The 23,247-nt window shown below is 41.6% G+C and overlaps 1 protein-coding gene across 6 annotated transcripts in view; it reads left to right on the top strand.

The window, feature by feature from the left end:
- The first annotated feature begins 4,381 nt into the window (after positions 1 to 4,381).
- The window catches only part of UBR5 (ubiquitin protein ligase E3 component n-recognin 5), a 133,642-nt gene continuing 114,776 nt past the window's right edge, over positions 4,382 to 23,247 (top strand). For all 6 annotated transcript variants that reach the window (XM_055303311.1, XM_055303310.1, XM_055303313.1 and 3 more), the window contains exon 1: positions 4,382 to 4,482. In XM_055303311.1, the coding sequence (XP_055159286.1) occupies positions 4,421 to 4,482 (62 nt within the window). In that variant the 5' untranslated portion in view covers positions 4,382 to 4,420. The remainder of the gene's footprint in view (positions 4,483 to 23,247) is intronic.

Here is a 23,247-nt window from a genome sequence, read left to right as displayed (position 1 = left end):
GCGTCCCAAAGAAGTCTCTTTCTATTCATAGTTTATTGAGGAATTTTCTTCATGAATAGTTGTAGAACATTGTAATATTCTTTTTCTTACTCCTTTGAAATGATTTATTTATTCTTTCTATCAATATGATTAATTACATTTGTTGATTTCTGTGTCAAACTATCCAATTTTTTTATGGTCTACTATTCTTGCTATATTCTGTTGGATTTGTTTGGCTAATATTGTTTAAGATTTTTTAATAGACTTTATTTTTCAGAGCACTTTTAGGTTACAGCAAAATTGAGAGGATGGTACAGAACTTCCCCTAGATTCCTTGCCTCTACACATGTATAGCCTTGTCCATTATCAACATCCCTTAACAGAGTAGTCTGTCAAAACTGATGAGTCTACACTGACACAACATTATCACCCATAATGTACATTAGGATTCACTCCAGGTGTTGTAAATTCCATAGGTTTAGACAAATTTAGAATGAAATGTATCCATCATTAGAGTATCATACAGAATAGTTTTAGTACCTTAGAAATTTTTTGTGCTTTACCAATCCATCCCTCTCTCTACTAACCTCTGGCAACCACTGATCTTTTTACTGTCTCCACAGTTTTGCCTTTTACAGAATGTCATATAGTTGGAATCATAGACTATGTAGCCTTTCAGGTTGGCTTCTTTCACTTAGTAATGTGCATTTAATATTCCTCCATATCTATTCATGCTTGATAGCTCATTTCTTTTTAGTGCTGAATAATATCCCATTGTGCAGATACATTACAGTTTACTTATGCATTCACCTACTAAAAGACATCTTGGTTGCTTATAGGTCTTGGCAATTATGAGTAAAGCTATAAACACCTGTGTGCAGATTTTTGCATGGACATAAATTTTCAAGTCCTTTGAGTAGATATCAAGAGTGTGATTACTGGGTCATATGTTAAGAGTACGTTACTTTGTAAGAAACCACCAAACTATCTTCTAAAGTGGCCATACCAGTTTTCATTCCCATTCTTGTTGCTCTACATTTTTGTCAGCATTTGGCATATTTTGGATTTTTAAGCCCCATTGTTTTACTCAGTCAACATTTATATGCCTACATATTTTCTTCCCTTTCGTTCTTCATACCTTTGTGCCTCTCTGAGCTTACATTGGGGGATCATTTTCTTTTTACTTAAAGAATACCCTTTAATATGAGTTGACTGTCAAAAATATCTCACATTTCTTTTTCTTTCTTTCTCTTTCATTTTTTTGGGAATGTCTTTATTTTTCTTTCATTCTTTGGCCTTCGGAGTATGCTTTCCCCACAAGTGGGGAAAGTATAAAGTGTCAGGAAGTTAACCCAGGAACAATCCTCAACCATTGAGGGATGGAGTTGATGGATAAATACCTCCAGCTTCCTCCCCACTAAGTGAGATAATTTTGAGATGTGTCCCCTCACAGTCTCTCAGATGGTCCCCAGTGGGATTGCATTCCAGTTGCCCACAGTGTTAAAACATGCATTAGCCCATCTTTTATGCAGCTTTTCCTCTTTCCTTTCTCATTTCTCCATTCGTTTTCAAAGGGAGAATTAGTCCAAATTTTTAGAAAAGAGCCCTCCCTCCCCCAGTCTTCTTTTCTAGGCTTATATTGTACTTGGCTACTTCAAAGAGGTTCTGCTTGAACCCTGCTTATCTCCATTCCGTATCTGTATTCTCTCCTGCCCTGTCTGTGTGATGGGCTTGCACAACTCTGTGCCTTTATTCTGGTTTTCCTCTGTGCAGAGTATGATCCACCCAAGTATTGGGGGTCTGGAAAAGGAAAATTCTCCTTAACAAGCCAGCCTGGGACAACAAAAAGTCTGCAATTCCAAGATGGTCATCAAAGACTAAATGTGCAGTTCAAAAGGGCTGCCTAGAGTGAGAAGATGGGCCTTTAACCAGGAGAGTCTCAGAACTTGGCAACTAGGGGTGGATTAATCAAGGAAACAAGGTAGAAAACGATGAAGAAAGACAGTTTTGGAAGAAGAAGCAATATATGGGTGTGTTGTGGAGTTTGTTCAGGGGGCAAATATAAAATGCTTAAGTTTAAGCTAGATATTCTATTTGCTCTGAACATTCTTGAAATCTCAGCTTAAATGACTTTTCTTAATTGTCTTGGCTTGAATCACTTCCTCTGTTAACTTCCATAGCACTCTTATGGCATTCATCATATCACATTTTTCCTAGGGCTTTGAATAATCTGTTCCTTTTAAATTATTAACTAGATGGCAGCTGTGGTATGGTGGTAAGAGCAATGGAGTGAGATGACCTGGGTTTCAGTCTCAGCTTCAACACTTACCTAAAGTGTTTGAGCCTCAGTGTTCTCATCTACATAATGGGGATAATATTAATTACCCCATTGTGTAATTTGAGTATTAAAATAAATAAGTATATAAAGTGGTACGTAGTGAGCACTGTTGACACATTAAAGTTCCCATTTGCTGAGCCTACCAAGTGTTATGAACTGCTCCACGTACTTGACAAACATTATCTTATTTAGACCTCACTTTGCCCTATGTAGATCTGTAACTATGGAATATTTCACAAACGAGAGAAAAGATACTATGATAGGCTAAATAATTTAATCAAGGTCACATAGTTAAGTAGCAGAAACAGGACAGAAATCCAGTTCTGTCTGACTCTAAAGCTAGCAGTGTCCATTGGTCTACCCTGTTTCCCTATGGCTTGCGAGGACTAAATACCAGTCTTGAAATCACTTTTTAGTCTAAACTAATCTGGGCCAATTTTGGAGCTGGCGACCTACAAAACTGTCCCATTATCTGTCTCAAGGGGGTACCTGCTTCATCCTAATTTATAAATAAATGTTCATATATTTTGCCCAAAAGAACTTCCTAAGCAAAGATGTGTGTGCATATGTAATGCATCAACAGAAGAAAAGTGATATTTAACATTAAGAACGTTTCCCAGGACTTCTGATTTAACAAACATCCACACAAACTTAAGAGAAGCAGCTTAATTTTCACTCTTTGCTTTGAAAGGGGTACTTGATTTTTTTGAAGGAGCCATGGAAGCCTTTGAGAAGAAAGCTATGAACTGGTTCTCTATAAAAAAAAAAAAAAAAAAAAAAAAAAAAGGAATTCCTTAGAAAAAAGATCCATTCAAGAAATTGCCGGTTTGATCCCACTGACCATGAGTTGAAGAACGCCTTTGTAGAAGAGATATATCATCTTTCATTTTAAAGTAGTTAAAAAACCCCATGAATCATTTAAAGCAGGAAATTAGCGGAAATTTCCACATTTTGTCTTTGTGCAGGTATGTGACGTGCTGCCGGGACATTGGGGAGACTGGGGTGATAAACGAAGTTGCTGCAAAGTCAGCTCTCTGATCCTGCGATAGGACCTTCTGGAAGGGTCCTTACATAACTACCTTACTTCTCCAATAAAAGGCTGTGTATTTCTTGCCCCTTAAGTGATTTTGCACTTCCACTTTAAATATAACTGCGGACGAAGGGCGAGATACAACAACAAAAAACCCCTAAAGATCCGCAGGATGATTAGGACCGCCCCAGGGAAATCAGAGCGAGGAGCGCAGAGCCCCCGTTCCTTCCCACGTCCCCGGGGACACACACTTAGCCTCCCTCGCAGACTCCTTCCCCGCCCCGGCGGGCTCCCCCGCGCCGCCTCCTTCCCTAACACGTGCTCTCCGGAACACTCACTCGGGAGCGCTCCCGCCCCCCGGGGGGCTGGGCTCGGGGCCGAACCGACCAATCGGCGCGCGCCTTACAGCGCCGTGGCCCGACGACGTTGAGCCGCCCAATCGAAAGGGCCTTAGCGCCCGTTTCCCGGAGCCCCGCCCCCTCGCAGCCGAGCCCCCGCCCGCCGGTCTCCTCCCTCCTTCTCCTCCTCCCGTTCGCCCCTCCCCCGCCGCTCGGGAGCGGAGCCTGCGAGACGGAGAAACTGGGGCAGAAGTGAAGATGGCGGCGGCGGTGCTGGCGGCGGCGGCGGCTTCTCGCCAGTGACGCGCGGTGCGGGCTCATCTCCCTCCCCACCTCCCTAGTCCGGACCCCGTCCGCCGCCGGGACCACACCGTCCCCGCAGCCCGCCCCTCTCCGCCCTCCCCAGGCGCCCCCTCTCCCGACGCCCGGCCGCCGCTGGCGGCGGCGCGCCCCGAGTCCCGGCCGCCGGCCTCGCACTCCCGCGCGCTGTCGCCGGGGGAGCGGGTGGCGTGTTGATCCGCCCCTGCCCGCCCCGCCGGGCCGCCGGGCCGCGGACACACGCCCGGCAGGGAGGCGGCGGCGGCCCCTGCGCATTCGCTTCCCTCCATTGGGGACTGGGAGGCGGCGGCGGCGGCGGCGGCGGCAGTGGGTTTTGGGGAGGGGAAGGGGGCTCGGAGGGGGGTGGGCGAGAGCGGGAGGGGGCCGTCCTCGGGAGGAGGACGAGAAGGAAGCACCATGACGTCCATCCATTTCGTGGTTCACCCGCTGCCGGGCACCGAGGACCAGCTCAATGACAGGTAATAGGGCCGGCGGGCTGGCGGGCGGGGGGAGGGGCGCCTCCCCGCCCTCCCCTCCCCCACGAGGCCGCGCCGGGGCGGGCGCCGGTGTTTACGCGCGGGCCGGCCGGCGCGGAGGGGGGGGGGCTCACCGCCCCCGGCTAGGCCCCTTCCGGGGCAAACTTCTGGTCCCGGGGGTCCGGGGCCGCGGGGGGAGCGCGGTAGAGACGGTGCCCGCGGTGTAGACGGGAAGGCGCGCTGCAACCTCCTCCTTCCCCCCTCTCCCCGCCCCGTCTCCCTCCGAGGAGCCGCGTTGAACTCGGCGGAGATGATTGCGGGGGGGGGGGATCGGGCTCCCGGGGGGGGGGGCGGGCTGTAATTACCGCCCGGCCCAGGCCCGAGGAATCCATATTAGTCAAAGTTGAATTGAGACAGACAATGCGGATGGGGGATGGTGGAGGTAAAAAGAGAGGGAAGAAGAGAAGCGGGGCGAGGGGCACGGGGGTAGACCGGGCTCGCCCGGGCCCCCGGGAGCTGTGTCCGGTGGGATAGTCTGGACCTGCCAAGTCTGGAGATCCCAGGGGAGGGGGAGGCTGATTCCCGACAGATCGCGTCGGGGGGGGGGGTATGGAAGCGCCATGATTATTGTTATTATTATTAAATTTGAGCTCCTGCAGGAGCTCCTGCAGTGAGGTTTGCCTGCCCGGGGAGGGGATGAATTCAGGCGGGGGTGGGGAAATGGATTGGATTCCCTTTGCTCTCCTTCCGTAATGGGGCTGGTGAGCTCCTTCTCCCAGCTCCTATGGTGCGAGCTTTTTTGTTTCCTTTTTTATTCTAATGATAGTGTTTTCCTGAGTTGTAATTTGACAGCTGAAAACCGTGCGTAGAGTCAAAGGAAAACTCTTACGTTTGCAGTTCGCAATGCTGCTTTCTTAACAAGCTGTAAATTTCTGGGATGGGTTTGCTATGGGCGGAGGAGGAATTATGATTTTTTTTTTTTTGTCTTTAATAAGAAGGCTATTTTGGCTGTGGATTCCTCCCTTTGCCTCCTCCACTGTTCCTGCCAGTTTAGGATATTGAATTGCAGGGCCGCATGCTCTCAGGGAACTAAGATAAAGCAGGAAAAGTTCCTTCACTGTTGCAAAACAGACATGGAGAAGGTTGAGGGAGGCCTCCATTAAAGTAAGTCTTAGAATTTAGGACTCCGATCTAATGATGGGCTGAATATTTAAAGGGGCCAGAAAGTGGGGCATTTTAAGCCTTCCTCCCCCACAATGATCTAGCTGCTTTCTATTTCTTTTGAGTATAAATGGCCATCTGGACCCAAGTTTAGAAGTTAGATAGGATTTTTGCTAAGTGACCGGGTGACATAAGTTGCATGACGTTGTTTGTCATGCGCTTCCCGGAGGGAGGAAGAGGCCTAACTTTATGCTTAGACACTGGCCTCGGTCTCCGAGTATCTATCCGCCTCAGGTGGGGCGGAGAGCTTCTCAGTCCGAAAGCTGGGGGCTTAGTTTGTGGCACTGGTTCAGATTTGTCTAATCTTTGCTGTAGCCAAATTCTATTTAACATGTTTGTGAAACTTTCGAAATACTTGCTGAAAATACTGAAATAAATTTTGTCATTTATTTTCTTTGTTATGTAATCCTAATTCTGATTTTACTTCATTAGAGATAGAGATCTTTAAGACTTTAACATAAAGATTTTTTGGGTAAATTTTGGAACCGGGCTATTAGTGAGGATAGCTCTACTGTCATTCATAGAACCAAGTTGGTAGGGCTTGTAGTGTAACTTGTCTTGTAATTTAGGACATTGCACCAGTCAGGAGAGAGGGGTAGGCCATGCTTTCTGTATTAGTCCTGCTTGATACCAAGAATCCTGACTGGTTTACTCAGTTGACTATGCCAAAACCTATTTTGTCTTGGGCATTTTGATTCATTTTTGTACATTGCTTTTACTTTAGCTTGTCTGAGAAATTTACAAGTAATGTATCCTTTTTTAAGCTACCTTTTCTTTAATTCCTAGTGTAAACAAGTAATCAGTTTTGTTTTTGAATCCCACAGGGTCAATATACAATACTAATAATATTTAGACCATTTTGAGTTTTTATGAACTAGAAGTGAGTTTGATTCAGATTATAAAACGTGTGCATCGAGGTGGCAGATATTTGAGAAAATAGTGCTGTAGGTCAAATTTTGGGGACCTGTAGTTAAGCTGGTAGCATAAAGAATGGTCTGTTGAGATCTGTGAGGACAGCATTGAGATAGTCATGCACCCTGTTTTGATGTAGCTGACTTACAGTTGAACTATTCTGTGTCTCCCCTTCAAAGGGAAAGATCCTCTTTGCATACCTCCTTGCAGAGTAATAGGATCAACCTATTGCTGCATTGCTTGACAAAAAGCTGTTTACAAAACAGACTGGCTTCTGGAGCTCCTTAACCAGAACAAAAAGTCCAGAATATTTTCATCTTCACATAAAAAAAAAAAAACTACCAAGATTTATAAGTTTTGGTAATATAAACTATAGCTTGACTTTTATATAAGAAATGTGTCTGTGCCAGAAATGAAATGATAAATGATGTTTTCGGATGAAAAATGGTATAAATAAGTAGACTTTATTCTTTACATGAAAAGCAGTAAGATTGGAAAGGCAGTATGGTATAAATTGGCGAGTAAAAGAAAACTTAAGGGGCCTTAAAAAAGTATTGTCTTCTGCAAATAAGTTTTCTTTTTAAAATAGTCACATCCTGTTAAAAGTCAGTTTATTTTGTTCAGTGTAGTGGTGTGATGTCACAAATATCTAAAATGTACTTAGCATAAAAAAATTTTTTTTATGTGTGTGTTTTTATTTTTTATTTTTATTTTTTTTGTGTGTGTGTTTTTAAACTTGCTAATTCTGTAATAGTCTTTGTATATTGGGTTAAAATCCTTAATCATTGCCCTGGGATTCCCAATAATGAATACAGTGGATGCATATGGGTGGGGGTGGCTTGGGCAAAGGAGAGGAATTCAGAGAGCCTACAGTGATGATTGTGGCTTCCCAGAATGATTATAAGGTCCCTGTTGCTGAGTGGCTGGCCCTATGCAAATATTCGCTGTGTTGAGTTGAATTTATTGAATTGAAACTATCCCTGCTCTCAGATACTTTAGTGACATTCTGATTTTCTTTCTAGTGAATTTCTTGAGTTAGTACTATGCTCCTGCTTGAATCATTGTCTCAGAGAAACAGGAAAAGGATACCAAGAACATGGTTCTGCTGTGGAGATTGAGGGAAGAGTTGGAAAGTGCCAAAGAAGTCTAATAGTCGGGCCTTTTCACTAATGAGCTGAGAAAACAAGGCCCAGAGATCTGTGGAATTTATCCAGGGGTGGACTGATAAATGGGGTCCACGTTATGGGTCGTCCCCCCCCCCCCCCCCCCCCCGCCCAAGTCCAGGTCTCTTTCTGCTATTTCACGTGGCTTGTATTCTGAGGTAGTCCTGCCTTTTGAGGTTTCACAGCCTTTAGAGTGGCCACCTGTCTTATTAGAGTTCTGATTTCCCCTTCCCCCACCTGCTCCTTCCACTTAGGTCTTTTGTCCTGAGGCTGACCCTCTTAACCCTTTCCTAGAACTGGCCTAGGAGAGGCTTTTTTAAGGTGATGTGGGTATGCCATGACTTGTTCCTGTCCTGAATTATTCCTTCAGGTGCAGGTTGGTTACAATAGGAACCAGTTCTCATTGTTTGTCTTTATGTGGAATACTCCTGTGAGCTTTGCTTTTAAAGTGTTGTGCAATCAAATAGTCTGTGCTGAGATTGTCATATCAAAAGGGTTTTTCTCTAAGGAGCTTCCCTTTAGGTGCTGTAGGGCTACCAGGTAAGATAATATAGAGAGGAGTTAGAGATTTGGAATTTCTAAATCTGGGCTTGTCTCAGTCCTGCTGTTATTAACTGTGTGCTGGTAGGCGAGTCATGAACCACTTAGAGCCTTACTCCCTTGTCTCTCCCCCAGTCCTCCCCACCTCAGTCTCTAAATCAGGCATAGTACCTATCTCAAGGTTGGTAGGTAACAATGGAGATAGTGGGTAGGAAAACACAAATATTATAATGTGGAAAATATGAAGAGGTGGTTAATATAACTGCTTTTATGTGTTGTCTGATTTTCAAATCAAGACGCAGGAAATCAAAGAGGTTGCTCTAGAATATCCTTACCATTGAGGGCAAAATCCAGACTCTTAGTCTTAGATCAGTGATTCTCAACTGGGTACGGTTTTGCTCCCTCTTCCAGGGTATATTTGGTAGTGTTGGGAGATACATTTTTGATTGTCACAGCTGGAGCATTGCTACTGGCCTCTCTCTAGTGAATAGGGAGCTGCTGAATATCCTACAATGCATAGTATAGCTCCCATACAAAAGAATTATCCTACCCAAAATTCTAGTTGTGCTGGGGTCGAAAAACTCTGTCCTAGCTTATCTTGAATACACATAGATGTAAAAATAAGTGGAAATGACTTTTATGAAGAAAAATTCCAGCAGTATAAGTTGTTAGTTTCATGTGACTATTTAAAATTAGAATTAAAAAGTCAATTCCTTGGCAACAGTAGCCACATTCATGTGCTCTGTAGCCACATGTAGCTAGTGGCCAGTGTATAGGACAGTACAGATGCAGATCAGTGCCATCATCACTAAAAGTTTTGTTGGATAACAGTGATGGAGAAGGTGCTTTTTTGCATAAGGCATGGCATTCAGTAAGTGGTCTGGATTTTTAGTAGGAACTGTTGGGTTTTAAAGATTCCGGGATATCCTTGCCCTCTCACTCAGTAGGAGCCTCAAAATGTGCCAGAGATTACATGGAGCTCAAAAAAGATTGTTGTGGGTAAGTGTTATAATAGTGGAAAGCTGCCTGAAATTTCAGTGTGCCACACTAATAAACACAAGTATGAGTCCGTGTGGGATGAGCCACCAAACCAGAGGGAAACCAGAGGGAAAACTCCTGATTACTGAGATTGTAACCTCAGGACAGTAATACTAGAGGACCACACTGGGAAGGTATAGGCAAGTTTAACTGAAATGATTAAATGAAGCTGATGAAGGAAAGGAAGCTTAAAGACAGGGTGTGAAATAGCCAAACAAAAAATTGAAAATCAAAACAAAGGGGCAGATCAGTTTTATAAATCAAGAAACCAGAGACTAAATTGTAGGCTGAGGAGTAAACAAACCCTTGTGAAGGAAATTGCACAGTACAAGGAAGTGCAACTAGGAATATTGGGGGAATTTTCAGATTAGGATTTTCCCCTAGCAGTTAGGTTATTTAGGAACTAGTCCCTTAAGGAAAGTGGAGTCACTGATGACTGTGTCAGATTGCATTTCAGTAGGGGCGCCTAGCTGGATCAGTTGCTGGAGCATGTGACAGTTGATCTCAGGGTTTTAAGTTTGAGCTCCATTTTGGGTGTAGAGATTACCTAAAAAACTAAAATCTTAAAAAAAAAAAAAAAGTTACCCTTAAGTAGCTACTATGAGGTGTATCAAAGGAAGCAGTTTTATGTTGCAGGAGGATGTACTTCTGTCTTCTTTCCACCATTTTTATCGTATCTACTTCTGATTAGGAAAAAAATTCCATTCGTCTGTTTTTCTGTCATTTTGCCACCTTGGCATTCTGAGCAAATGAAAACAGCTTCTCCTGACTCACTGTGATTACGAATTGTTGATTTATTATTATAATTGGTTTTTGAGTTTGATGATTATTTTTAAACGTTTTATTATGTAGAGTTTCAAGCATATACAGAAGTAGAAGCAGTAGTATGATGAACACACAGGTACAACAGTTGTCACGTAATCCAGCAGTCATCACATCAGTGGCCATTGTGGTGGTTTCAACACTCTCCCTGTCATATAATTTAATCGATATATCTTCAGTATACATCTCAAAGATGAAGACTTTAAAAAAACCCTACATACCTAAAACTGTTTTAGTTCTTTAATATCAAAATTCAGTCTGTTTACATTTTCCTGTTGTCACATAAATACTTATTTTTCATTAACAGTTTTTTTACATGATAAAACTAATTGGGTTCTAACATGTTACAAAATTTGATTTTTAAAGAATAAGACAAAATTTGGATTAGTGCCTTAGAAGGAGGGGCAGCATCACACTGGAAATCTGAGGGCTCCTTGCAACTTGATGCTGTTGCTTTTTAACCTCCAGTGAGCCATCACTTTGTGATGAGAGTAAGATGAGATTCTTGAAATTACATGATTTTCTGTAGGGCTCATTGAAGAACAATAAGTGATGTGAAAAGTTTGCAAGATTCTTCTAAGTTAATGTATAGAAGTGAGACTATTCTTAAATTGAATTTGGCCATAAGACAGTGTTCTCTAATGAGATCGTATTTCATATTACTTTTTTGATAGAATCAGTGTTGTGGTTATAAATCTCTTGAAAATAAGAGATACACTAAGCTCTTAGATATAACTGTGTTTTTGATATACTCATTTTTATCAGGATATTAAATGTGTAAATAAGACACAATCTTAGCTATATAGCAGAAGTATTTGGTTAGTTTCTGATGGTATCATATTACCTTACTAAGATGTTTTCAACTTTCCTTAGTTTTATTTGTAAATTAGCTTTATTGAAGTATAATTGTCATACAGTATAACTTATTTAAAGTGTACAGTTTGATGAGTTTTGACAAATGTATACAGCTGTATAACCATAGTCAAGAACATAGAACATTTCTGTCACCCCAGAAAGTTTCCTGGTGCCCCGTGGCATTCTCAGTCTCTCTTCTTGTCCTTATCTCTGAAAAACCACTGTTCTTTGTCTTACTGTAATTTTGCCTTTAGTATTTCGTAGAAATGGAATTGTGTGTCTGGTGTCTTCTGCTTAGCTCATGTAGCATGAAATAGTTTTTTTTTCCTTTTGTGTTGGTGGTATTTCATTGTTTGGATATGCCACAATTTCAGATCTTTTTTTTTTTATTAATGTAAATTTGTGTTGCTTTCTGTTTTTAGCTATTCCCTAGTTTTTATTTATTTTTAAAAATTGCTTGTTAAAAAACCAGTCTTGCAAAAGACCTGGAAATACAGAAGATCACTTTAAAAAGTTTCATAGTACTACCACTGTTAACATTTTGGTGGCTTCCTGGTCTCTTTTTCTGTACCTGGATATTTTGGTTTGTTTTTATAATATTTGTGATCATTCTGGGTATATTTTTATATACTTGAACATTTTTTTTAAGATTTTATTTATTTATTCATAGAGATGCAGAGAAGGAGAGAGAGAGGCAGAGACACAGGCAGAGGGAGAAGCAGGCTCCATGCAGAGAGCCTGACGTGGGACTCGATCCCGGGATTCCAGGATCATGCCCTGGGCTGCAGGCGGCGCTAAACCGCTGCGCCACTGGGGCTGCCCTATACTTGAAATTTTTCTTGACTTTAATATGTTACAGTATTTTTCATACAAAAAAGCTACTTATAAGCAATCTACATTTTTCTTGACAGCAAATTTTTGTGTTAATTTAAAAATATCTGTATATAAGACAGTGCTATTTTAGAATCCATTAGTATTGGGATCCCTGGGTGGCTCAGAGGTTTGACCCCTGCCTTTGGCCCCAGGGCCTGCCTGATCCTGGAGACCTGGGATCGAGTTCTGCATCAGGCTCCCTGCATGGAGCCTGCTTCTCCTGTGTCTCTGCCTCTCTCTCTCTCTCTCTGTCTCTCGCGAATAAATAAATAAATAAATCTTAAAAAAAAAAAGAATCCATAAGTATTGATGGGAATCTAGATTGCATATAGAGATGTGACCATGTCAATTTAGGAAGCAGTGTGGATTGAATGGATAGATTTTTATTTCCTTCCTCATCAGTTCAGGATCTTTTTTTTTTTTGTTTGTTTTTTTGTTTTTTTGTAATTTAGAAGTGTTGAGAACCTACCATTTCAAGAAATTAGCTCTGCTTCAGCATAGATCTGCTGTTTCAGAATTCAGGTGACAAGGTATTCCAGATCTTTATGTGAACTCAGATACTAGGTCTTCCTCAGAGTTGATCTGAAACTCCAGAGATGGCCTTTGTGTGAGTAGCTCCCACACCCCTTTACTTAGGGGCATGGTGGAGATTCATCTGAGATTTTCTGTGATAGTCTGCTTGCTATGATGGGAGAAGTGGGGGAGGATGGGTGTCATAAGCCTTAAAGAAAAGGCCAGATTTGAGATTAGGAAGTTAATGTGAAGCAAGTTAAGAAAACAGACAATATAGGTAGGGTTATTTTAATGTCTAAATGATGAAAACAGGGTTCTGTGAAAGGCTTTGTGGAGAAGGATTACTGGGCTTTTGCAGTTAAGCATCTATTTTCTTATGTTGTAGGAATGACATTGTTTCTTGTTCAGAAGTAATTTGAACTAGTCCATTTATTTGCTCTGCATTATCTGCATATAGAAACCCTATGTTGTCTTTATTTTTTTTTCCTATGTTGTCTTCAAAAGAAGCACCAGTCAAGTGATTTTCTTAAGTTGTGTTCATATTTAGTTGAAACATTCATTTTCTTAGCATGCTTGTATTTCTAGTGGTGGTTATTAACCTGGTCTTCACCTCCTATCAGAAGTCCCTTGTTGTTTCCTTAAGTGATGGTGTTTGTCTTCATTATCAGGTGTTCTGATTATTATGTGTAGATGGAGAATAATCGAGGGGGAGTGAGTACTTTAATGCTGTGGACAGTGTGCTCTTTCCTTTCTGTGGTTGCTCTTCTGGGGGGAAATATAGGGAACTACTTTTTCTTTTTGCCTCCTGCAGTCTCCAGCAAGGGATGAATCCAAATTACTGCCACATGTTCCTTCTGATTCCCTGTTAGATTTCTGTCACTTCTGAAGGGATGCAGAACCAGGACCGGGTAACTTCTGTTGGGCAGGTTGGCAGCCCATGGTCTGTGGGTCAGAGATGACATGTGAGCTGATTTTGTTGGCAGCAGCTGCTCATCTTTTTGCCACTTTGGAGATCTGGAAGCTACTGAAGAATGTGCACAACACCTGCATAGAGAGATAGGAGTCCTAATGTGGTTAGCAGCCACCCCATACCATTCCAGAATGTTACTGGTTTCACAAAATTCTCTTGGGCGGGGGATGCACTAAGGCAGTTGGTCCTTTTCTTCTCCAGGGCCTCTTGATTCCTTAGAAGACTTTAGGAAATATAAAAAGCTTTTTCAGTTTTCATGAAGATTTGATCACTCTTTGGTGAATTCTAGGACATTCTTGAGGGGTGACTGCATTTGTTTTTGGGTGTGGTATGTTTAAACCATCTTTTCCCCTTTAAAATTGGAGTTTTTTTTGACAACATTGAATTTTTATAAGAGTAACATAAGCTAACCAAATTGCAGTAAAAATATTTATTGTGGCATTTCTGATCAAGAGGTTCTTTGATTTAAAGTACTTCTCATAGTGTCTAAATGGACCACCATCATCAGGTGCACAAAAGCTTACGGACTGCTGTATAAAAGCTTCTTGCTCACATTCCTTTGTGTTACAATGAAAATAATCCGTGATAGCACATAGAGCTGTGCTTGCCAAGGCCTCACTGCCCCCAGCCTTTCTCTCCCCCTTAGACTATAGGTTCTGTGGCTCTTGCTTGAGAATAGGTTATTTTCCTGCTCCTAGAGGCTGGAGTAATTTTGTTTTTTCTAGAAATGAAATTTTAAAAGTTTGAGTAAAGTTACATAAATATTAGGTCCTCCCTAGAACTATAAGACTCTGAGAGGGTAGCTTTTTAATAATACCTGTCAATGCTTAGAGGGTTACAGTCCAGCTGGGGAAGCTGATCCAGATCACTAGCAAACTTTGAAAGGCTGGTGCAAGAGGTAGTTGAGTTTAGCCTGTGCAAATATTTGCCATGTGTTGCCAGCACAGAGTTGGAGAACTGTGTTAGATTAGTTTTCCTTGTTCAGTAAATGTTTGTGTGCTTCTCACCCTCAAACATTGTGCTAACCCAGGAGTGGGTTTCACTTGTTGCACCAACTGTTACTCACTTGTTGTGCTACCCCTTTCTGGAACTTTGGGTTGAGAGGCAATTGGAACATTTTCTGGCTCATTGAGTAAATTTGGAGAATAGTGAGGTGATAGATTAGTGGGCCCAGGGCATCAGGTGGGTATGCCATGTATTTTTTTTTTTTAACAGTTTACTTTGAAATAATTATAGATTAAAGCAGTTGCAAAAATAGTGCAGAAGGGGCAGCCCAGGTGGCTCAGCAGTTAGTGCCACCTTCGGCCCAGGGCGTGATCCTGGAGACGTGGGATCGAGTCCCACGTCAGGCTCCCTGCATGGAGCCTGCTTCTCCCTCTGCCTGTGTCTCTGCCCCTCCCTCTCTGTGTCTCTCATGAATAAACAAATAAAATCTTTAATAAAAAAAAAAAGTAGAGGATCCCTGGGTGGCTCAGTGGTTTGGTGCCTGCCTTTGGCTCAGGGCACGATCCTGGAGTCCCGGGAATGAGTCCGGCATCGGGCTCCCGGCATGGAGCCTGCGTCTCCCTCTGCCTGTGTCTCTGCCTCTCTGTCTCTGTGTCTATCATGAATAAATAAATAAAATCTTAAAAAAAAAAATAGTGCAGAGGGCCTTTGTTCCCATAACCTGGCTTACCCTAATGGCAACATCTTGATGGTACCATGTATTTTTGACATGCTTGCAAAGTCCTAGAGATATATTTATTTATTTTTAAGATTTTATTTATTTATTCATGAGAGACACACACACAGAGAGAGAGAGAGGGAGGCAGAGACACAGGCAGAGGGAGAAGCAGGCTCCATGCAGGGAGCCTGATGGGGACTAAGCCTGGGTCTCCAGAATACTCCAGAATACTCCCGGGGGTGAAGGTGATGCTAAACCACTGGGCCACACCAGCCCTAGAGATACAAAGGAGCATTTCCTCCATACGCGTTTTTGAAAGTTGCTTGCTTCTCTGCTAAGACAGCATAGATTAGAAGACAACAAATTTAGAGAAGACTTGGTATTTTTTTTTTAAAGAATTTATTTATTCATGAGAGATAGAGAGAGAAATAGACACAGGCAGAGGGAGAAGCAGGCACCCTGTGGGGAGCCCAATGCGGGACTCAAATCCAGCACTCCAGGATCACACCCTGAGCCAAAGGCAGATGCTTCAACCACTGAGCCACCCAGGCGTCCCATGGCTTGGTATTCTTAGACAAGTTTGAATTGATGAGATAGATTCTAGATGGTGATTAAGTTTTTAGTCTGTAGGTCTTTGACATGATGGTGAGTAGAATATAAATTGGAGGAAGCCAGTGGTCAGGGATTTTTTTTTTTTAATCTGACACTAATTGGTGATGTGACCATGAATCAGTGATACAACTGTTATTTGTAAGTGACAGAATTGGGCCAGATCATGTAGATTTTCTCTGCTCTGTTTCTGTGCTCTTAGGTTTGTGCTAGGGAAAAGAATTTTTGTACTGTAGGATGATTCAGAGGGAGAAGAAACTGTGGCTATGGTTGTCTATGATTTCTTTCACTCAGATTTCATTGATGAATGGAAAATGAACAGAGAAAGTGGGAAAATAAATTTTTCCTCTTTTACTCAATTCAATAACTATTTTTCCAACAAAATTATATACAGTGGGATACAAAGATGATGGCCTCTGCTCTCATAGGGCATTTATTTTATAGGAGAGGCAAACATGTAATAGAGAATTAATGCTACTAGATAGTATAAATGACAGGGAAGACTGACCTGATGATTAAACCTGCTGCTTACGATGGGCTTTGAAGACAGGGTTGCAAGGTGCGGAGACTGGTTCATCCTTACTTCTGTTCTCATAAGCCTAATTAATGCATTTTCTTTTAGTGGCATGGAAGGTACTGTCAGCCATCAGGGGTTCGCCAGGGGGTGATATTGATAATCAGAATTTTAATAGTAACCCAGAACTCTTGTGCTGTGTGAGAGCAGTTTACATATGGATAGTGATTGTGTGTGTGTGTGTGTGTGTGTGTGTGTGAGTGAAGTTTTGTTCCTATGCTTTTTGTTTGCAAAAGCTACTATCTAGGGATAAGACAAGAAAATAGAACTCAGTGGGGTGTGAAAGCAGGTTGCTTTGTCCTAATGTGTTGACTGATTTATTGTGGGAGTTGGCAAGGAGGAGAGAGGGGATATTTGAAGAGCTCATTTGGAGAGTCTGTGCTCCTTTTTGTTCATTCTTGTTGCACAGGCTGGGATTGACCCTATGACCACCTTGAATACCGAGAGGAGAGAGACTCTTTTTTTTTTTTTTTTAATTTTTATTTATTCATGATAGTCACAGAGAGAGAGAGAGGCAGAGACACAGGCAGAGGGAGAAGCAGGCTCCATGCACCGGGAGCCCGACGTGGGATTCGATCCCGGGTCTCCAGGATCGCGCCCTGGGCCAAAGGCAGGCGCCAAACCGCTGCACCACCCAGGGATCCCGAGGAGAAAGACTCTTAAATGTGAAACTGTGTGTCCTCTGTTAAAACAGCTTAACAATAACCCACAACCCTTGAACCAACTACTATGTGTCCTCTGATTCCTAGTTACTGTCTTCATTTAAAATACTTAACTTCAGGGGTGCCTGGGTGGCTCAGTTGGTTAAGCAACCTAAGCATCCGATTTGATTTCTGCTCAGGTCTTGATCTTAGGGTTGTGAGATCGAGCCCTGTTCTCCATCCAGCTCTGCACTGGATGTGGAGCCTGCTTGAGATTCTAGGTAGAGGGAGAAGCAGAGACCTAGGCAGAGGGAGAAGCAGGCTACCCACAAGAAGCCTGATGCGGTCCTCGGTCTCAGATCCCCGGGTCATGCCCTGAGCCGAAGACGCTCAACCGCTGAGCCACCCAGGCATCCCAGGATAGAACTGTTTTAATGGATATGGAATTTCATACCAGATTTAACACCCCAAGGTGAGATGAAATAGCCAAAAATACATATGTTGGGGCACCTGGCTGGCTCAGTCTCTGGAACATCCAACTCTTTTCTCTTTTCTTTTCTTTTTTCTTTTTTCTCTTTTCTCTTTTCTCTTTTCTTTTCTTTTCTTTTCTTTTCTTTTCTTTTCTTTTCTTTTCTTTTCTTTCTTTTCTTTTCTTTTCTTTCTTTTCTTCTTTCTTTGAGCATCTAATGCTTGATCTTGGGTCATGAGTTTGAGCCCCCAGTTGAGCACAGAGATTACTTAAAAAAACACATACCTGAATTCAGGTATGCTTAGTCTGCTTAGTCCTTTAAGTTTGTTTGTTTTTTTTTTTTTAAGACTTTATTTATTCATAGAGACACACACAGAGAGAGAGGGAGGCAGAGACACAGGCAGAGGGAGAAACAGGCACCATGCAGAGAGCCTGAGGTGGGACTTGATCCAGGTTCTCCAGGATCACGCCCTGGGCTGCAGGCGGCGCTAAACCGTTGCGCCACTGGGCTGCCCAGTCCTTTAAGTTTTATACTGTTTTTATCTGTTTTCAGCTTTGTTTATGATACATTCAATATCAAGTATTAGAATTAAAAAATTTGAGAGTGTTACTCTGTATCTGAAAGATTTTATGTACCATAGATGGGTCCTAATGAGAAGAGCTGTGAGAACTAAAAAGCCACTTGACTTGGTGTCAGGAGACTTGGTCCTTTTGCCAACTAGTTGTGCAGTCTTGGGCAAGTTATTTCCCTGCAGTGAGCCTTAGTTTACTCATTTGTAAGATGGGGGGGATGTGTTTGATGTCTGAAAGTTCATTTCAGCTTTGAATCTGTGTGACTGTAGAGTTCTATGTACTGTTTTATGAGTGATAGTTGATGTATGTTTCTCAGCTTTGCCACTTTAGGATTTCGTTTTTATCTCCTGCCTTAGACCTGCTCTTCTGCCTTGTTGTACTCTTTCTAATAGGTAGGTAAAAGCAGTGGACAGTCTTTTTTTTTTTTTTTAAAAGATTTTATTTATTTATTCACGAGAGACACAGAAAGAGAGAGGTAGAGACATAGCGGAGGGAGAAGCAGGCTCCATGCAGAGAGCCCTGATGGGACTCGATCCCTGGACTCCACGATCATGCCCTGAGCCAGAGCTGCTTAACCTCAGAGCCACCCAGGTGTCCCAGCAGTGGACATTCTTATTCTTACCACCTTGTTGTGTTAACTGGAGGGGAGCTCTTAAAAACCATCCTAACTCTTCTGTAATTTTTAAAGATATTTTAAACTACAAGAGCTGATGTATTTAACTTGAGATGAATGAATTTAGTGCAGTTATATTCTTTTAATTATACTTTCCATATAAATTTAATGGGAAAGTTTCCATGTGGCAACAGCTTATTTGAAATAAGGTATGATAAAGCAAAAGCACATTGACAGTTTAACACCTCCTGGGACTGGAGGATTTGTTCCCTTTTGATTTCCAGTGAGTTGAGACGGTTGTTCTTTTCGGAAGGCTATTTAGTAGGTGTCAGTGCTGTCAGGTGCTCATCAGGAATTTGTTCAATTTTTGCAGGATACTTATTATCATTCTGTATATTAGGCTGTAATAGTTGATGTTAGCTTTTAACTTCTGTAACCTGCAAGTCTCCTCCACATTGACTGCTTAGTCATTTTTGAGATGTTCAAAGTTTTATACCAAGGGAGAGTTTTAGGATTTTCATATTTTACAGCTGAGGAAATTGAGGGCCCGAGTGATTAGTTTTAAGTGATAAAGGCTAGACTCTGCACTAACACAGGTTCATTTCTTTTTCTTTTTGGAACGGGAAGTTACTTGTTTTTCTGATACATATTTATTACTATATATAAATGCAATTAAATACTGATATATACATACTTTTGTGTATACACATGCCATTAAAACAGCAAATTTGGGGGGGGGGGCGGCTTCTGCTACATGCCTGTTCTAGTCTCAGGTGTACGGTGGTGGAGTTTAGTCGTTGGGCCATTATGGGGCAGTGTGATGAGCACAGTGAGAGAAGTTTGGGATTCTTTATCAGAGGCACACAGCCTGGTCCTGTGAAGAAGGAAAGCTTTCTTTCTTTTTCCTTTTCTTTCCTTTTCCTTTTCTTCTTTCCTTCGGCAGAGACACAAGCAGAGGGGGAAGCAGGCTCCCCCTGGAGAGCCCGATGTGGGACGTGATCCCACGACCCCGGGATCGACCCCAGGACCATGACTCAACCACTGAGCCACCCAGGTGCCCTTCCACCTTTTTAAAAGTTTTTATTTATTTATTCATGAGAGACACGGAGAGAGGCAGAGACACAGGCAGAGGAAGAAGCAGAAAAGCTTTCGAGAAGAACTGTCAAAAGGAGAATAAGGATTCTGAATAGGTGATAGGCTGAGAGGCTGATGCCAAAGCTGTGGGGCAGGGCAGGGTAAGACGCAAGGCATTGAGGACTGGAAGAGCTTTGTAGGCAGAAGGAACTGCATGTATGAAGACTCTCAGGTGAGAGAGGGCAGTACATTTAAGGAACTAGAAAAGCCCAGAATGCTTATAGCAATTAGTACATAAGATTTCAAATAGTTGAATAATTCTAGTAGAAAGGGATACAGTGTTAACTGTCTTAAAAAATGAGCTTGGTATTATCATAAAAAATAAATTTGATGTGCTAGGTTATATATTACCTGTAACTGATTAGTTTAGTGGGTTAACTTAGCAACTAAACTGGTGTGGGAAAGGGTGTGAATTCCATACTAGTTTAGGACAGTTGCTTGATTTCATGGCTACAAATAGCATCCTGCACCTCTGTCCCGCCTCGCTGTTGAAATTAGCTATTGTTAATGAAGATGAACCAGCTTGGATGGATGGTTCAGTTCAAATGCTTCATTGCTATTGGGAAAACATTGCAAATTCTACAGAGGGGCTAGTAGTATCACTGAGATGAATAATAATACATTTTTCTAAGAGAGAAAATAGTCTGTGATGTTAACCATGTTAAGGACAAAAGTTTCATAAGAGGTGCTTAAAGAAAATGACAGTGCACTTGTCTCTGGGTTATGGGTGATTGCTTTTGATGTCTCATTGTGTTTTAGCATTTTATATGCTTCTATATGAGTATATGTGTGTGTGTGTGTGTTTTTTAAGGTTTTATTTATTCACGAGAAACACAGAGAGAGGGGCAGAGACACAGGCAGAGGGAGAAGCAGGCTCCCTGCAGGGAGCCCAATGTAGGGACCCAATCCCATCACTCCCTGAGCCAACCGCTGAGCCACCCAGGCGTACTGAGTATGTGTTTTAAGTAATAGAAACAATAAATCCCTAACAAAGTGTTTTAGTTTGGTGAGCTATTCACCTAAAACAAGAACATGGAAAGCATTGAATAAAGAACATTTATTTAATTTCATTAACAATTTTTTTTTCTCAAGAAACCTCTTACACAAAATAGAATTTCTTTTGTAAAATTAATTGAGGGGTGATTCTATAAATAAATTATGATTAAAAATTATTTTGAGCTTTGATGTTGAACAAAGCCCTAAATTAGAATTAGGCATTTGAGCATAATTTTTTATTTGAGCTTACGGAAATCTGTTCACAGCCTGCCCCCAAAGGAATGATGTGTAATGTAAGCTTGTTGGATTTTGGACAAGAGTTTGTTTCCATTTTACATTCATAGTTCACTCAGAGGAAGACATCTTGTAAAAAACCTAGTGGTAAAATGTAAGCACTTTTCCTAGTAAACTGACAGAATTTTCATCATAACTTAAATATAAATGAACGCTCTGAGAAAGCATTTTAAAAAATGCAACCTAAAGTTTGATTGATTCACTGTTAGCGAATATTTATTGAAGGCTTGTTTTGGGTCAAACTCTTGGGAACAAAGGAGACAAAAATTCCTGCCCTTGTGGAGCTTACATTGTAGTGACATGCTTTTTGTGTATTAATAATTACGAAACATTTTTAAATATGAGGTGTTTAGAGGTGTCTGGGTGGTTCAGTTGGTTGAGTGTCTGCTCCGTGTCCAGTTCCCTGGTCAGCAAGAAGTCTCCCTCTACCTCCCCTTGCTCTTGTGGTGGCACAAGCACTGTCTCTCTCTTCCTTTCTCCCTTTCCCTCCCTCCCACCCTCAGATAAATAAATAACATCTTTTAAAAAAAATGTGAGGTGTTTGATTTCTATGTTACATCTATTTGAAATGTATTCTTATTAAGAATTGTAATCAGTTAGAAATGATGGGAAAGCCCCCTGAATTAACTGTTCTTTGTAATATCCCTAAGTGGTTTTTAAAATATTTTCATTGCTGTGCAGGGCCATTCTTTAAGCTTACTCTTCCTTCAGTTTGAGCCTGTGAGTGCCATATGGGAATGCTGAAAGATGGCCTGTCTGAAGACAGGCTTTATTGTGTGTGGGCTTTGCATTCCTAGTACCTGAGGTATAGTACTTAGTACATATTTTCATTAAATTAATTTGAACTTCAAAAAATAAAATATTTTAATAAAAATTGATTCTTACAACTGCATTTTGATCTTTAGAATAAGGAATGAATTAAGTATATGGATATTTTTTGCATGTACTATTCCAATAATATTGAAAGATACCACAGTATAACTTCTCTGCCCTCTCGCATATTTCATGTAGGAGGCCTTCCTTAAATGGTGATCCTTGACTCTGTGTGTGTGTGTTTGTGCGCGTGTGCACGCGTATGTGTGTGTGTGTGTATTTTTGGTTAGGTTGATTCCCATCCCCGCTCCAACATTCTGTTACAAACGTTTTCAGATATGCAGAGAAATTGAAAGAATGAACAATGAATTACTTGGTTATACATCTTCTAGATTCAGTAATTGTTATCATTTTGCCAAACTGGGGAATGTGTGTGTGTGTGTGTGTGTGTGTGTGTGTGTGTGTGTGTGTAAAAACTTTGGACTATTTAGAAGTTGCAGTCCTCATGATGCTTTTTTTTTTTAAGATTTTATTTATTTATTCATGATAGACATAGAGAGAGAGAGAGGCAGAGACACAGGCAGAGAGAGAAGCAGGCTCCATGCAGGGAGCCTGACGTGGGACTCGATTCCAGGTCTCCAGGATCCCACCCTGGGCCAAAGGCAGGTGCCAAACTGCTGCGCCACCCAGGGATCCCCTGCTTTTCTTTTTAATGCACGTACTTGCATCTCCTAAAAATCTGGACTTTGTACTGTACAATTACCATGCCATTATCATACCTTAGAAAATGAACAGGAATTGCCTAATACATCCAGGAGCTTGTGCATATTCAGTTTTCCCCCTCTTGTCTTCAAAATATCTCTATATAATAGTTGGGTATTTCAAATCAGAATTCAGTCAAGGTTCACACGTTGCATTTGGCTTCATTTGAATTTTGTCATGAAGTCATTTTTTACAGAAATATTTGCAATTTTTATAAGGATCACACTTAATGATTGAAATGTAGAAATCCTGTTTGAAGGTGCAATTGTCATTGTTTTTAATTTCATGAACTTTTAATTAGTCTGTGTATACAATTTTCATTTGTCAGTGGTGTGGGTATTTTGATGAGTTTTCTAGTATTGAGTTTCCTAGACCTCATGAATCCTGCATCTTTTGCAAGATTTGCCGTTTCACTTTGTACATACTTTGCTTTGGATTACATTGTATTGTCAGATAACATCCTGTGATCAGCTTCAGCTTGATTCCAAAAGATGTGGAAATGATAGGCCAGGTTGTGCAGGAATGTTTGAGATCATCTTAATAAGAGATAAGTGATCGGTGAGGATTTTGGCTTTGTCAGTTGTTTCCTTATTCAGTCTCCTGACTGCCGGGATGAAGAAATGAGAACAGTCTATGAGTATCTATTTCCTGGTAAGATTGATGGGAGAGCTGGCCTGTCAGTATTCTCTAGTTACTAGGGACTATAAAAGTGAGGGGCTT

The sequence above is a fragment of the Nyctereutes procyonoides genome, unplaced genomic scaffold, assembly GCF_905146905.1.
Source record: "Nyctereutes procyonoides isolate TBG_1078 unplaced genomic scaffold, NYPRO_anot_genome, whole genome shotgun sequence".
NCBI classification, from domain to species: domain Eukaryota; kingdom Metazoa; phylum Chordata; class Mammalia; order Carnivora; family Canidae; genus Nyctereutes; species Nyctereutes procyonoides.
Note: the sequence above shows the minus strand (reverse complement) of the source record. Positions and strands in the feature narration are given on the sequence as shown.